This window comes from Macrobrachium nipponense, chromosome 6 (assembly GCF_015104395.2).
Source record: "Macrobrachium nipponense isolate FS-2020 chromosome 6, ASM1510439v2, whole genome shotgun sequence".
NCBI lineage: Eukaryota > Metazoa > Arthropoda > Malacostraca > Decapoda > Palaemonidae > Macrobrachium > Macrobrachium nipponense.
The window spans coordinates 121,401,059-121,416,917 of NC_061108.1; the positions used below are offsets into that span (position 1 = coordinate 121,401,059).

A 15,859-nucleotide genomic window follows, 5' to 3' on the forward strand; every position below is an offset into this window, starting at 1 on the left:
ACGACGGGACCAACGGCTTTACGTGACTTCCAAACCACGTCGAGAGTGAACGTCTATCACCAGAAATACACATTTCTAACCCGTCAGTGGAATGCCCAATAATTGAACTCACGGCCACTGAGGTGGCAGGCCAAGACCATACCGATCAGGCCACTGAGGCACTAAATTAGCCTAATGTAAATCGGGCTTTTTGTTGAAACAACATAAATGTATGGAACATAATGTTATTTATATTATATAATATATTATATATATTAATATATATATCTATATATATATATAGATATATATATATATATATATATATATATATATATATTGTATACACACGCATACCATTCAGAAACAGCACTGGGTAGAAAAAAAGGTAATAATAATACAACAGGGAAAAAATTTTGAGACTTTTACTTTCTCCCATTAGTGTACTATACAATTTTAGCAGACATTTTATTCTTATGCAAGTTACGAGTATACAACCTTCATGTAAAATACTATTTTTCAAATGCCCAGATTTGCACTTTTTCCAGTCATTTAAAATTTTTCTTGACTTAATTATACAACCAAGACCTTTATGCTTGATGTCAACTACACATTAATTGAAAGGTCAAGATTCCTTCCTCAAGAACACTTTGATTAAAAATATTATGGACTTAGCAATAATTAAGTAGTAATTCCTAAATAAACTTGATACGTAAACTGAAGCATTGGCAAAATTAAATCTATACTATTACCATTGTCTTTTACTCTTGAAATATAAGAACTTCATCTATGATAAGTACAATTCATTAAAACAATTCAAAAGTTTACAATTAGCTGCCTCACACTGATGATAGAAACATCATTGTTCTACACTGCAGGAGAAGCCCTTTGTTACATTAACCATTTAAGGCTGTCATTTACCCTCTGAGGGCTTCTGCCACAATCTTCAGTGGTAGATGCCCAGAGTTGGAGATATGAGTGAGCTGGTCTCAGTTCCCTCTTCTCCAGAGGCAAACAACTCTTTCCTCCTTGCATTCATAAATCTTCATGATTTTGCATGGAAAGATGCTGATCCTTGACCACACAGGATTTGCACCACCAATTGGAGGTTTAAAAATTGCTAATGAACAGCAGAGGCAGGGGACAGACCATTTCACTTCTGTGCAGTGTCCTAGTTATGTTAGCAATCAGAACGCCACAAATCCTGAGAAAGAACTTGGACTGAAGAATGCTATCAGCTTATTTTCCTTCGACTTCTAAACCCAGTTTTGTATCCAGTTTTGAAGCCTGCATCAGTTCACTTCGTCTCATACTGAGCTAGACAAACTTTCATGAAGCTGCCTTCCACTCTAAAGTGAATTCCAGGCCCTCCAACAAGCAAACTTTAATACATTCATTACCAATAGAATGAGATATCCACCTTTAATCTAATCAGATGGCTGAAGCTGCTGGCAGTCTATTTGTTATATTATTGCTACAGTCAAATGAGAGAACTTCTTTTGATATTCATCTTTTCACACTTTAAAAAGTTTCTTGCACCCAAGGAGTCCAAATGGTCATCACCTTTGGCAGTAGCTCAGGAAGCTTCCCTTGTTTGTTTGTGAGAATATTATCTCTAGAATGGTATTAAACTATATAGCAACTGGCTTCAAGTATTGGAGTCCCAAGGAAGTTTTTGATGAGTGAAAATTTTAACTTTGAGGTCAATCTACTTGCCAAGTCTTAAGAGAATATGGCCAGCTTATGGTTGAGCCACAATTCTTACTCAATAACAAGTGTCTTTCCCAGGTCTTTAGCCTTTCCTCTTTGGAGAGATGGCCGATTATCTCAATATAAGGGCCACATATCTAGAGCTGCCAAGCAGCCAACAGACGTTCTTTTATTGTTATTTGGGAATGGAGTGTCTTAAGTTTTGTGTAGGACTTGAATTAGATGATAATAAATAATGGATTTGTACTATACATAGCTATACGTAGTTTATATTTTTCTTAAAAAATTACATACCACCTGCAAGCATACATATTTTCTACTGCCTCATTTTTCAGTGCAGAAAACCTTCAGTTGAAAATGGATATTAAACAGCTTGTTTTCTTGAAAGAAAATAAGTCTGCCAGGACTACATATTACATTGTTGCACAGAACTTTGGGCAAGAGAGCCTTTTAATTTAGTTTAATGCATTTTTGTTTTTATGTATGCAAAAATAAAAGCCAAAAGCAGCTATGCATTGAAGTTTAAAACATGCATGTGCACTTGATATAAGCTAATACTATTCCTTTGAAGACAGTACCTTTAATTACAATCGATGTCACGTTAATTATTTTCTTTCAATGCAGCCTTTGCAGGTTTTTTCAGTAAAGTGATAACTGTTAATCAGCTGAGCAGCCTAGTTAATGATACTTTTGTCATATGATACTTTTGTCATAATTTGCATCAAAATTTTAAATCTTTTGAGCCATTGCTGCTAAGCAGTGTTAATTTGTACATAGAGCATGAATGGCAAAATATCTGACAAAACAAATATCCCATTGCATTTACATTAGTTCTACTCTGGATATATCTTCTAACACAAAGAACCAAAATAAATAATAAGAAAGCTATAGTAATTCATCAAATAAAGTAACTAAAGAAGAAATAACTAGTTAGTCAACATAGGCATACATATATTGTTACAGGCTTATAAATGAATTACAGTATACTTACTATCTGTTCAACATATGTAGTTAAATCACTCTCTGAAATCCTACAAGTTTACATACATTTGATGTAAACCACTTTGGCCTCAAAACTTCCAAAACCACTTTGCATACAGTGTAATTTTCCTTATATTCCTTAGGAGACTTCCATCCACTGCATAGGCATAACTGTCCACAACTCTTTCATAAGGATTTACTGAAGATAGAAGCATCATGGACAAAGTTAACCATCAACAACTAAATATAGATACTGCTGCACACCATAGTTTTTCTTTATATTGCTTAAAAAAAAAATTGACAGATGAAAAAAGATGGTTACTGTAAAAGGTAAAAACTGAGCATGAGGTTGCTACCACTTCCAACATTACATAATCAGCACTGACCTAGTAGTATTTAGTTCAAGTACTTATCCATTTAGGTTGTTTTAATTTTCATGAAAAGAAATAATTTCTATGCTAGTTACAAAATTTTTTGTTAATGGCATTTTGAAAATTCCCAAATAACTGACAACCTGCATGAAAAGTATCATTGCAATTTATTATTAGTTTACCATAAAGCTCTTTCTTGTTACACAGGCCACTTGAGGAGCAATACAATTACCTTCCATGTTTTTCTTAGCAAAGTTTAATTTACCAAACTGATTGGTTTTCTAAGCTGAGTACTAATTTTATTATGAATTTAACCTAATGTATATTGTTATCAGCTTATTCGCTTAATATGTAATCATATTTGGCACTCCAAATGCATAATCCTTTTTCCTTCAAACAGAATTTGAACAGTTGGCTGTAAACACAAAGTTGCCAAATAGTATGTAATAACTGTAAGTCACAAGAAACACTTGACAGTAGGTACTTTGTTGAGAAATGGTACATCCATACCAACAGAGCTGTGGCAGTCAATCAGATTGTAGATATTAAATCTCCCTACAGTACTTAATAGTTTTCTCTTTCATATCACTTGGGATTTTCTGGTACAGATACATTTTTTTATTTTGTGTATTTTATCTTTTTTGATAAAATGTTAAATGTGATTGTGTTTGGAGAAAAACTAATTTATCAATTTTTTACCCTTTGGTGTAATTGGTTACCTAAGTCCTTAGTTTTCTTAGAATTAAAAGGGTATGTTCCAACAAATGTATTATTAATTCACAGATACCCCAGACACCTATAAGCTTTGTTTTGAAATTCTACTATGCTGTTTTACAATTACAAGCCTCACTTTCAACTAGAGTGTTGGCAATAATAACATATATAAAATTATAGTTTGTATTAACATTATTTTGAGCATATAAATGTATCATACATAACTAAGGTTGTACATTTCAGCCTTGAAAATAAATGGGCTTGATGCTGTTCAAACAAACAACATTAATTTCCTTATATACCAGAGTTAATCAGATTCTCTCTCTCTCTCTCTCTCTCTCTCTCTCTCTCTCCTCTCCTCTCTCTCTCTCTCAGCTGTTTACCCAAAAACTTTCATTCATTTAAAGGAAACCGACACTTCAAAAAGCAGTAAAAATTGATTGGCTAAAAACAGCTTTCAGCATCAAGGAGTTTTAATGAATATAAAAAAATAAAATAAGTAAGAGCTACTCAAATACAAAATTTTATAAACAAACCCTGTATTAAGAGCACTACAAGTATGTACAAGTCACCAATTTCTTATAAAGGCATTACACACAACTCCTATTACCATATTTCAAAGGGAAGTTAGTCATGTTATTGAAAAAATAGTCTGGTAATGCTGAATCTGGACATTCCTGTACATTATATACAGTATACACAAAACAGTTAAAACTGAATCCAGAAAGTGTGTGAAGATGCACAAGTCTGCAATTAAAGCATAAATGCATATTTACAACACAATGCATACATGGTGTTCATTTGACAATTATCACTTGACACCACTTAAGTAATAAGCTTCTACACAAATTGCTGAATGAAGTCTTTAATTCTTGTTTACACTTGAGAACCTCTGGAAAAATTTACATTGCTGTTTCATAGGATGCAACAGCAACAGGTGGCTTACTAGTTCCTTTGTGTATGAGGAATTCCAGATGAGCTAAGACACGGAACATCTCTTGAGCACCCTCCTGGTATTGGATGTGCTGTCTGAGGGTACCTAAACTTGCATCCACTTCGGTCATAGCAGGACCACTTTCCACTTCTTCTGCTGGTTCTACAGTGCTTTCCTCTACAGACTCCTCTTTTACTTTTCCTCCTTTTGTTTTTTCAACCTCAGATGCTTCATCTTCACTATCTGATGATTCTACGTCTGCACCCGTCACTGCAGCAATAATGTCCTCATCATCCATCAAATGGCATACCTGCACATCATCATCAAAAGTCACAAACTCATCAAATGTAACTCCATCAGGAATCTTGAAACCTTTTGACTTGATTTTATGAAGAAGTTCCAAGTTTTCTGTTCCTAAGTTAGTTTCTGGAATTAAGTTCATCCCCCATATACCATATTTTCCAATACCTGCTCTCTGAAAGCTGTTGTTGATTGTAACGTCTGTAACAGCATGCCAAGCTGCAGCAAGAAGATGTAAACAAGATAAAAGATTTAATTGCATTTGGGAATGTTTACCTTTTCTTTTCTTTTTTGTATTTTCCTCATCTATGAGGTTTATCAGCGTCTCTAAAACAGCCCTACGGTAGTTTCGCTTCAATGAGTGAGCAACCCCAAGTTTGAAAGGTCCAACAAAAGAGGCAGGACTGGTTACTATTCGAACAGCATTCAGTTTAGGGACTTTTGGATGAATTGGGAGATTTGGCAGTATTAATAAAACTTTTCTGTTCTGTTGAACAAACCAAGAATCTAAATCGTGAAGCCATGCAAGAAAACTTTCCATTGTCATCCATGCCTTAGGATTTGACAAATATTGTACTGGAAGAGATTTGACATTTTTAAAGCATTTTGGTTTCGGATGTTTCCCAATAACTAACAAGGGAAACTTTTCCGTACCAGTCATATTGGTGCACAATAAAACAGTAATTCTGTGTTTACTTTTACTGCCACCAGCACAACGATCGCCCTTAAATGTTGCTGTTTTATTGGGCAATATACGATATAACAAGCCAATTTCATCTGCATGGAACACATCATTAGCTTCATATTCCACCAATGCAGAAGGTAAGACCTGGGTTGTAAAGTCTCCTTTTAACTCCTCAGCATCTTCTTGATTTTCTTTATCCTTAATAGGTTTACCCCGACCAAGGACAATATTTTTCCTATGTTTGAATCGGTCAAGCCATCCATGAGTAGCTTTGAACTCTTTGTAACCTAACTTTACAGCAAAGTCTTTGGCCTTACGGCAAAGAATGGGCCCAGTCACAGGTGCATTTATTTGTATTGCTTGTTTGTACCATTCATACAATGCTTCCTCCACATCCTCTCTCTGTGCACCTCGCAATCTCTTGCTATCAGGATGAAATTTTCCATTTTTCCAAACTCCTAAAAACTTTTCTGCATGTTTCATTATAAAGCTTAATGTTGACCTTCCAACACTATATTCCATTGCCAGGTCAACTTGTTTTTCACCTGACTGAATGCGGCGAATTATCTCTACTTTTGTTTCAAGTGATAAAGCTCCCCTTTTCTCACCTGTGTGCGCAATTAAGTGTCTTCTAAACTGATACTTTCGAAGGAATCCAAGATCACACAAATTACAGATATAATGCTTCCTTCCATCCACAACCACAGGTTCTGGAATTTCTGTAACCGTGCTCTTTGCATCAGCAGAGGGATTTGTTTGGTCAACTACTGGTGCTTCTCCTTCAGCTGATGACTTGTCTTTCTTTTCCTTTGTCTCACTCTCACTTTTTTTCTCCTTTTTCTTCCTCTTTTCTTGAGACTGAGGTGCCACATTTCCAGTGGACTCAAATCCTGAGCTATCTGGTACATACTGCATCATGGGTTGACTTACCAAGTTGGTAGATGTTGAGGCTGAGGTTGGAATTAACGTAGCCTGGGAAACAGGAACTCCAGATGGAGCTGCATTCACTGTTTTGACATCATACTGAACAGAAGTTGGCATAGCAGTGGTATTACTGTTGGAAGCTGGAGGTACTGAGCCATATTGCTGAGGTCTGCTGGCTATCTGATTAAAATTTGATCTATCCACAACATACTGAGAAGTTCTAGACACTGTATAAGCATGAACAGGAGTAACAATATGTTGCTGCTGAGTTGTGGTTGGGTGAGCTGTTCTTGACTGATCATAAACAGCACGAGGCTGATAGTCACTAAGTCTCGCTACAGCATACTGCTGGGCCCGTGACAAATCATAGGCATCTGCATACTGAGGAACAATAGAAGGAGCTATAGTACTTGATGGTACTGAATTTGGCAGGTGATGTGCTGTAACGGGAATGGAATCAGAAGAGTATCCCATTGTAGCTGCTGCAGCTGCCAGTCTTTCCAGATCTGCACAAGCTGCAGTTGTGAGTCGCTGCATATCATCCATGTTGGGAAGCCTGCAAAAAAAGAAAAATTGTGAAAATGACACCAAATAAATTTAAATAACTTGGAAAATAAAAACAGAAACCTTTATTACAATTTAGAGCTTTCTTACACTCATATGACCTTTCATATTCCTAGAGCTTTCTAACACTCATATGGCCTTTCATATTCCAACAATGCTTCCAACAGTAAAAATTAGTAGTACAGTAATTATGATGGGAAAAGTTAATTTTTTTATAAACATTTATAAGGAAGATGGGTGTAGTGAATCAGTCATTTATTTTCTTTGTTCTTTGTTATTTTTCTTATAAAGTTTTTTCTTTGCTACTGCATTTCTTTTTCCATATAAAAGACCCTGGGCCCATAATTAAGAAGGACTTTGGAAAGGGTGGCATTTTGTTTGGCAGGTATATTTAGTGGCTAGTCTTCATTAATGGACAAAACTGAGACCATATGCTTCCTCTTCAAAATCACAGATGCTAAACAGACTTCTGGCAACAAGAAGCAATGTGTTTAAGGTCATTAATTTTTCATTTAGATACATAGTACTATATTTACTTTGCAAGACCTTATAATTTTCACTTTATTCCTTCTTAACAGGTAGTATGTGTACATATAAATATATACGTTCTATATATTTTTTAAAAAATCATTAACTATACAACAGGGAATTCAGTACGGTATACATTACAATATAGTACTACTTTCATTTGATTTTTAAACAATTAACATAAAAATGACACATCCAACTAATACACTTGCATTCTCAAAGCACGTTGATCACATTTTTTTAAAATATGAGCTACTGTATGCAAATAAAACCTGTTTATAATAAAATACTTCAGAGTAAACGTATATTGTTGGAATATGAAAACACATCATGCACATTAGGTATCCAAAGAAAATTCCAGTTTTAATGTTGGTATTTCATGCAGACTCAAGTACTTAAGAAAAGAATTACTTTTCAGTCAATGAGGAACAAAGTCAGAAAGGTGAAATAAGAATCTCACACCAAACCCTATCAAAAAAATTTATTATAATAAATTCAGGTTACATAAGTCTTAAATTACAGTACTGCATATAAAATATTGGCATCTCTTGATTGACGATTTAATTTCAGCGAAGAAGCACCCATGTCCCACCTCGTACTGGAAAGAGAGAGAGAGATACTTAATATGAGACGGAATGTAGATCGATGGCAGTATAACATTAGATTAAGTATCAATTTGGTCACAAATGTGAGCATTTTCATTCACAAATGACAGTAATTAACCACCACAACCTTTGGTTCATATGTTAAAATTACTGCAATCTTCTCTCCCTTCGTAAAAATTTCCTTAAACAGATTTTTTGTATTATAAAACACACATGAAGTAAAACCAATAACCAATTTTATCACAAAATTTAATAACACCTAAATGACTTTGTTCCACATATGACCGTAAAGTTTTTTTAATATTTTTCTAATTACTAACCTGGCAGCAATCCGTGCAGATGGTTATTCTTCCCATTAACCTAAAATAGAAATAAAACAATCAATAATATATTTTTAAATCATTAAACCAAAAATATATCACAAAGTACTCAACAAATTTCACCTCAAGCTAAATGCTTATGACTTTATATGAAAAACATGAAATCTATATCATTAATAAAGTATATAACTTAGTAATTGAATTATTCTGAAGAAAACTAGCAACACAATAGTAAATTTGTTCATATATTATTCGATAATAAGGGTTGTGACCAGATACTATAATAACAAATATTTGATATGAACCTTCACAAGCCTTAATCATCAACTCCACACTAAGGATGGGTTGGGAGTTACGGAAAGTTGGGACATACAGTTGAAATCCATCGTAATTGTATAAATTGGTGAAAATGTAAAATAAAGATAACTGCAAAAGAGGAAAACGTATATAAAGCAAACAGAGCCTTGAGGAACACCATTAAAAATGGGAAAAAAAGCAAATAATGCACAACCAACAACAGCATACATATAGCAATTAGATAAAAACACTGAAATAAATTCTGCAAATGTTTTGAAGTTGTCAAGAGCAATGACAGATGTCTCGAAGTTCCCATACAAGATAGTCAAACATCTTTATAATTTTTTTAGCATAAAAATGCTCACACAGTAAGTATCCTTGCAAAATTTATCTCACTATATTACAGTATCACAAAAAATTTAAACATCATATACTATAGTTGAAAAATTAATCCTAATTTATACATTATCCCTAATTGTTGAAACAACATTCTCTAAAAGCACATCACAGTTAAACTGGACAGGAAACTGCATTTAAAATCATATTGGTTTTACTCTAGAAACAATTTATACAAATTTAATAACAAAAATATAAAGTCATAAGCAATTTTCATCTAAAATCCATGTAATTCCAAGTAATTCAGCTATCAGTATTGATTTTTATGTAACAATTTGCAATGAAATCTAAAAGAATACACTTACCTTTGGTCAGTACACAGTACAGTACGTAGTGTATTTGTTGTCTTGCACTGCAGAAGTTGAACGGATTTGAAATGGTGCATCTTCTAATTCTTAAATGGTCATAAGAAGACTCCTTGGCCATTCCATGTCGTAACTAGTTTTTTCTAAAATCATGTCTAGTTGTGTTTCCACAATCAAAAGTACATATGATAATATGAACAATCATAATCAGTGACACAAGATATAAGAATAAGCTTACGTAAACTTATTCTAAAAGTTTTCAATATTCCTTGTAACTACTGGTGCACCACCAGTATTTGCTACAGAGTTACAGTGATAAGTGGAAGCAATCGATTATTTACATTGTCATTCCTCTGCTTTCAGGAAAATCTATTCTATACGACAAAGAGACATTGCATTTCCTATAATGCGAACAATGCCTGTTTTTCTGACTTGCATTGTTAAACATTTAAGTACACATTAATTTGTTTGTTTAACTGTCAGTATTAATCATTTTCTATTTCTTTTCACTTTCTTTTTCACACACGTGTAAGTACTTTCAATTATAATATAGCAATTAAGAAGTGGGAAATTCAAGTGAGCTTAATAATGAAGGATAGGTGATCTAAGCAGCCTCCCTGTGCTAACCTTGGAAAACGAACTCCATCACATGGGTTAGCTTATATCAACTGGCTAGGAAATAACTAGTTCATCAAAAGTGAAGGATTAGTGTTGGACACAGCTTTAGGCAAACATTTGTCATGCAAGTGACTGAGCTGCTCATAGCTATGTACAGGCAGTCCCCGGTTTACGAAGATTTCTGCTTACAACATTCTGAGGTTACGATGCTTTTCAATTTTATTCACCAAAAATTTATTTCCCGGTTTACGACACGTTCCAGGGTTACGCCACTTATGAAGCCGATCTGAAGGAAGGCAAAATAATCCATATTTGAAGGTTTTTTGATGAACATTACAATAAAAATGCAGTTTACATAGTTTTTAATACACACAAAGCATTACAAGTAAGGTTTTCTTAGGAGTTTATAAGATTTTCGACAATGTTCTGGCTTACGGCAATTTTAGGCTTATGATGCATTATGATGCATCTCAAGAACGGAACCCCCATCATAAACCAGAACTGCCAATACTTATTAAAGTACTATAAAGTAGTTGAACTAGACACTAAGTCACATTTCGAGACGCACATAAGGCCACCTAAAGGATTTGATCAATTGCTCACAAAGGTTAATACAGACCATCATTGTCAGAGCCATGGTTGATTTGGCCCACATATTGTCTAGTTCAAAGACATTCCATTCCCGTCAAGCAACCATGACACATAGCAATGAAATCTCCTGCCACCTATATCACTCACTGGATAAATAATAGCATACTGCTGCTGGCAGTATAATTCTGATTGGATGGGGCTGGAAAGGCTGACCAAAGTGTGTTAAGGTATATCTCTAAGGGAAATCATCCAAAAGAATGATCGAGAATAACTCTTCCTTTAAGTATATAAGAGTGAAGGTGAAAGAGGTGACAGAAAATAACAGGTGTATAAATTTAATTATTATACCACAGAGGGTGCAAAGTATTATTGTGACTGAGAAAGTAGGAGATTTACAGAAGAATTCATGGAAGTCAATAACATAAATGACACAAATGATATACAATACATATATGCAATGTGGACTGAAATGAGAATGTACAATGTAGAGAGTAGCTGTTGAGTAATTCAAAGTATCATGACAAAAGCAAAGATGCATTACAAAAGCAGGTCTGAGCCAAAGGCATAGTATGGTTGTTTCCATGTTTATTAATGCCTGTATGGAATAAGGATGCACGAAGTCAGTGAAGAGGAAAGTTACAGGCTAAGAAAATGGATCTTGAATAGTGAGGAATAGATGATGTTTGCAAAAGATACAGTGAAGAAAGAATGGACCATGATGAGTAATTTAAATAAAATGTATATAATCCACAAGTACTAGGGCAAAGAAATGGATAAGATCTAGAATGGGTAAGAAAGATAGTATGAGAAGGGTTCCAGATAATCAAGGTCTTTATGTCCACAAGGCATAGAATACTTGAAGACAAGGGTGAAAGGTGTAGCATACGTGTATGCAGAGTTTGACATCCTGCTAAACCCATTGTTATGTATTAAAAGGTTTAATTTGAGGAATTTTTACTGCACAAGGGTTCACCCATGATTCAGCAGTTAAAGTATGAAGGTTTTCTTCTCTAGAGCCACCTTCTGTTAGGAAATAACTTTCACATTGATGTACACTCAAACACGCACACGTGTACTATATGTATGTAATTTTAGTTTTTTTCCTTTCAGGGTTTTAAGGCTTATCCTTTTAGATAAGAAAAAATTGAGAAAAGGTATTCAAAATTAGACAATATTTGTCTAAAAATAATAGATGCTATCACATTGGGTTTTTTCATTCATTCAAACACACTTATAACTTTCACTGATTGCAAAAGTACAAACAGGTTTGGGACATATCACAGGATTAGGTAAAGCAAAATTTTATTTTAAAAATGAAGGTTTGTAGAATATTTGAGAGCAATCAAAGAGCAGCATAATAGTACAGTGGAACCTTGACATACGAAAGTCCCAACTTACGAAAAATTCAAGTTACGAAAGCGAGTACAAAGATTTTTTTGCCTCTGCATACGAAAATAATTCAGGTTACGAAAGGGTGTTACTGTAAAGTCCCAAGATTCGCCCAGATCACCGAGAACAATTTTAAAACGCGCGCTGCCAACTTGCCACCATCCTCCCGCTCTCCCATTGGTTCCTGATGCTAGTCACCGCCATAAGATCCTGCTCTCCTATTGGTCAGCATCATGCCTCTATGCAAAGGCGTTCCTTGACCATTTTTTGCGGCAGCGTTATCGTAAACACTGGAATTTATTCCTTCACATATACATATTTCGTTTGTTAATGTAAATTCGTGTTAGTGATTTCGCTTTCGTTGTACTGTAAGTTGCTTTATCGTGTTGTGTGTGAACTTAATTACTTACGTTATTAGCCATTGGTCTCAAGAATGTTGCTGAAGTTCACGGAAAGACGAGGATGCTTTCTATGGAGAACGAAGATGGAGATAATCAAGAAGTGTTAATGTTTTCTGCCATTTGTTAATGTGTTTCGTAAAGTTTAGTGTTAATGTTTTCTGCCATTTTTTTAATGTGTTTCGTATAGTTAAGTGTTCATGTTTTCTGCGATTTGTCCTCATCCTCTGTCGCCACTTTTGGAGATCACCTCACTTGAAAGGTAAGGTTAGGTTCCACATTTTACTACATATGTACGTACATGTACGTAAAGTATTTCTTGTACCATGTACACTAATACACTTTATTTACAGGTACGTACAACAATAAAGATTATGTTAGGTATTGAATGGTCCAAATTGTTATTTCATTGTTTATTGGTCAATTTAGCTTTATCATAAAATTTAATGTGGTGTTTTTGTAGAGCTTGGAACGAATTAGGCAATTTACATGTAAAATGTGGTTCATGATACGAAAAAATCAGGTTACGAAGGCTGCCTCGGAACGGATTAATTTCGTATCCTGAGGTACTACTGTATTATATTTTAGTATCCAGGAACAGCATTGCTATTTCTGTATTCTGGCATAAAAATTTAGTCATTACACCATCCAAAGTAACTCGGTAGGTTCTTCAACTGCAGTTCCAATTACGCAATTACACCGAACATGTGTGCCTGCCTCAATTATAATCTCTCTCTTTCACTCACACACACTAATTCACAAACACTTAACATATATTACCGAAAGTGCAAGAATAATTCATCACTTAATTTTAGTTATTTTATTCAAGAGTGATTGTTTTGTTAAAATGACTCCTCTGAATCATCACCTCCACTGAGGTGGTTATGTTTTACCTTGATATATATGTCTGTCCATCCTGTCTTTCTATCTGCTTGAATGTCTATTTGTGGCATTATGCATAAATTTATGGGTGGGTTTCGATGAAATTTTTAAGAGTGGTCGAAAATGGACAGAGAAATATTTATTGTAAGATTATTTCCCTTACATGGTCTCCCATGGAGGGTGAGGAGTTATCACCCCCTGCCCCATTAAAGTTAACCTTTAACAAAATTCAATATCTCTAATATACCAGTGAAGTAAGATCAAATATGATTTTTAGAGTAGCCATTGCACACTATCAAGATTTAGGAGACCAAAAAAATCTAACAAACATTTTTTTCAACAAATTTCCTCGCGTAATTGAGCTTTCTTTATGAGCCTTGGCCCAGCGGTAGCCTGTCCCATAGCTTTGCCTGATGCAAGATTATGGGTTAATTTTAACTTTAAATGAAAAATTAAAATTATTGAGGCTAGAGGGCTTCAATTTGGTATACTTGATGATGGTGGATGGATGATCAACACACCAATTTGCAGCCCTCTAGCCTCAGTAGTTTTTAAGATCTGAGGGGCGGACAGAAAAAATGTGGAACGGACAGACAAAGGCCGCACAGTACTTTTACCTTACAGGAAACTAAATGTGGAAGATGGGGCAGGATTTTCCTTAATTATAATTTTGGACCTTCTATCAGGGCAAGTTATCTGTAATTTCAAAGGAACAATACACGTCACAAAAATGCCAACTTCACTAGAAAAAATTATCTTTCATTGTTGAAGTCTTTTGCTTGTAAGTTTGTTGACCTCTTGAACCATCAAGCCCTATCTTTGAAATCAAAATAATCTTTTGTAAATATAGACATATTACTTGGCTTATTGTATACAGATCTCAAAATTCTGTTAGTTGTGTAAACATCTTGCAAGTTCAGCACAACTTTTTGGCTTCTCTAACTAGGTAATAGGGTGGATACAATTCACATTTCATCTTCACTGCTCCATTTCTTATCCTTGTATATGTCTTTTTTGTTTTGTTTTGTTAGGGAACACTCCATCATTAGTGCTAGTGCTTCATCTGGAGAATAGTTTTAGGTGATGCTGTTTAATTTTTCAACTTTGTGATGTATCACTGTGTCCCTCTCTTTTTAATACACTGGAAGTTGCAAAATACTGAATTTTTCAACTTAAAATATTTTTGCATTATTGTCATTGAAATCTGTAAGTTTCGGTTTTAATTTCTTCAGGCATGAACTCAAAAACATTTCCGTTCGTTATAGACATTATTATTTATCTATATTTGAGTCTTTATAGATAGATGTCTGAAATAAAACCATGAACAGTTAGGCCTAATTTTTAAAGGTAACCTTTTATTTATGGAACCGAAAAATTCATTCGAAAACTATTTCATATTATGGTCCAGATGTATGACAGGCGGCTACCGGCAGCTATAAATTTTTCATCAACTTGTATACCAGATTATAGTTGCTCTGCTTCGTTCAGCAACATTTTCTGCACTGGCCAAGGCAAATCGTAGGCTTGGACTGCGACGCAGATTACTGTAGTTACACGTCCCTGTTAATATTATACCTTGCATAATATTAACAGGGAACATCTGTGGGACCCACGGTCTAGATAGGTGGGACCTAATCTTCATTCAGGCATAACTCCCATTTGCTAACTGACTGCGGTCACAGCGGTCAAGATAAACAAATTTTTTTTTTTTTTATTTCTTTCGTGTGAAAAGTATTCCCTTAACTTTAAACAGGCCCTTTCGCTTTGATAATGTATGCAAAATGTACCTTAACAGCACAGAAATCGCAAAGGATATCAAATGAGGAATAATCGTGACAACCACTGCTTAGAGAAAGATGCCATTATTGCCAATGCGCACTGAATGCTGCGCGCTGATTGGCTGACAGTTGTACCGGAGGAGAACTGGTGGTGACAGGTAGTTTTTTTTCTTTTTCTTTGATACAGATCTTAAACTATAAAAGCAAGCACTGGGACACTACACATTTTGGCCACTCAGTTAACGTAGGGGTGTTGGAGTGGTTGGATAGCAAGACGGAAGAGAGGGAACCGAAAATAGAGGTAAATTAAATGGTTAACAGTGAGCGCTTGTGGAATCCGACGGGACCTGCATACGTCTTTCAACTCTTGCAGCATTTCAAACTTCCATAATCTGCTTTACCATTGGTAAATAGTTAATTAAAATGGCGTAAAATTTACAAAGAGAATCAACCTCACAAAAGGACTTCAATTACACTCAAAATAATTAAGTAAAAGTAAACAATTTCTGCAACTGTAAATAATCGAAGATATTTGGGCTAAAAAGGGAAGGGGTAAACATGTGCTTGAAATAAGTGATTTGTAAAAAAAA

General features: G+C 34.7%; 1 protein-coding gene across 1 annotated transcript; it reads right to left on the reverse strand.

Moving 5' to 3' along the window:
- Nucleotides 1-388: 388 nt before the first annotated feature.
- Nucleotides 389-10,684, reverse strand: LOC135216080 (tigger transposable element-derived protein 4-like). The gene is made up of 3 exons (XM_064251079.1): nt 9,614-10,684; nt 8,616-8,655; nt 389-7,154 (listed from the first exon to the last, which is right to left on the reverse strand). Exon 3 carries the CDS (start codon nt 7,142-7,144, stop codon nt 4,658-4,660), a length of 2,487 nt encoding a protein of 828 aa, XP_064107149.1. The 5' UTR covers nt 7,145-7,154; nt 8,616-8,655; nt 9,614-10,684; the 3' UTR covers nt 389-4,657.
- Between the last annotated feature and the right edge of the window lie 5,175 nt (nt 10,685-15,859).

Excerpts from the sequence above, each read along its gene's own strand:
- LOC135216080 (XM_064251079.1), bottom strand. The coding sequence starts at position 7,144 with ATGGATGATATGCAGCGACTCACAACTGCAGCTTGTGCAGATCTGGAA.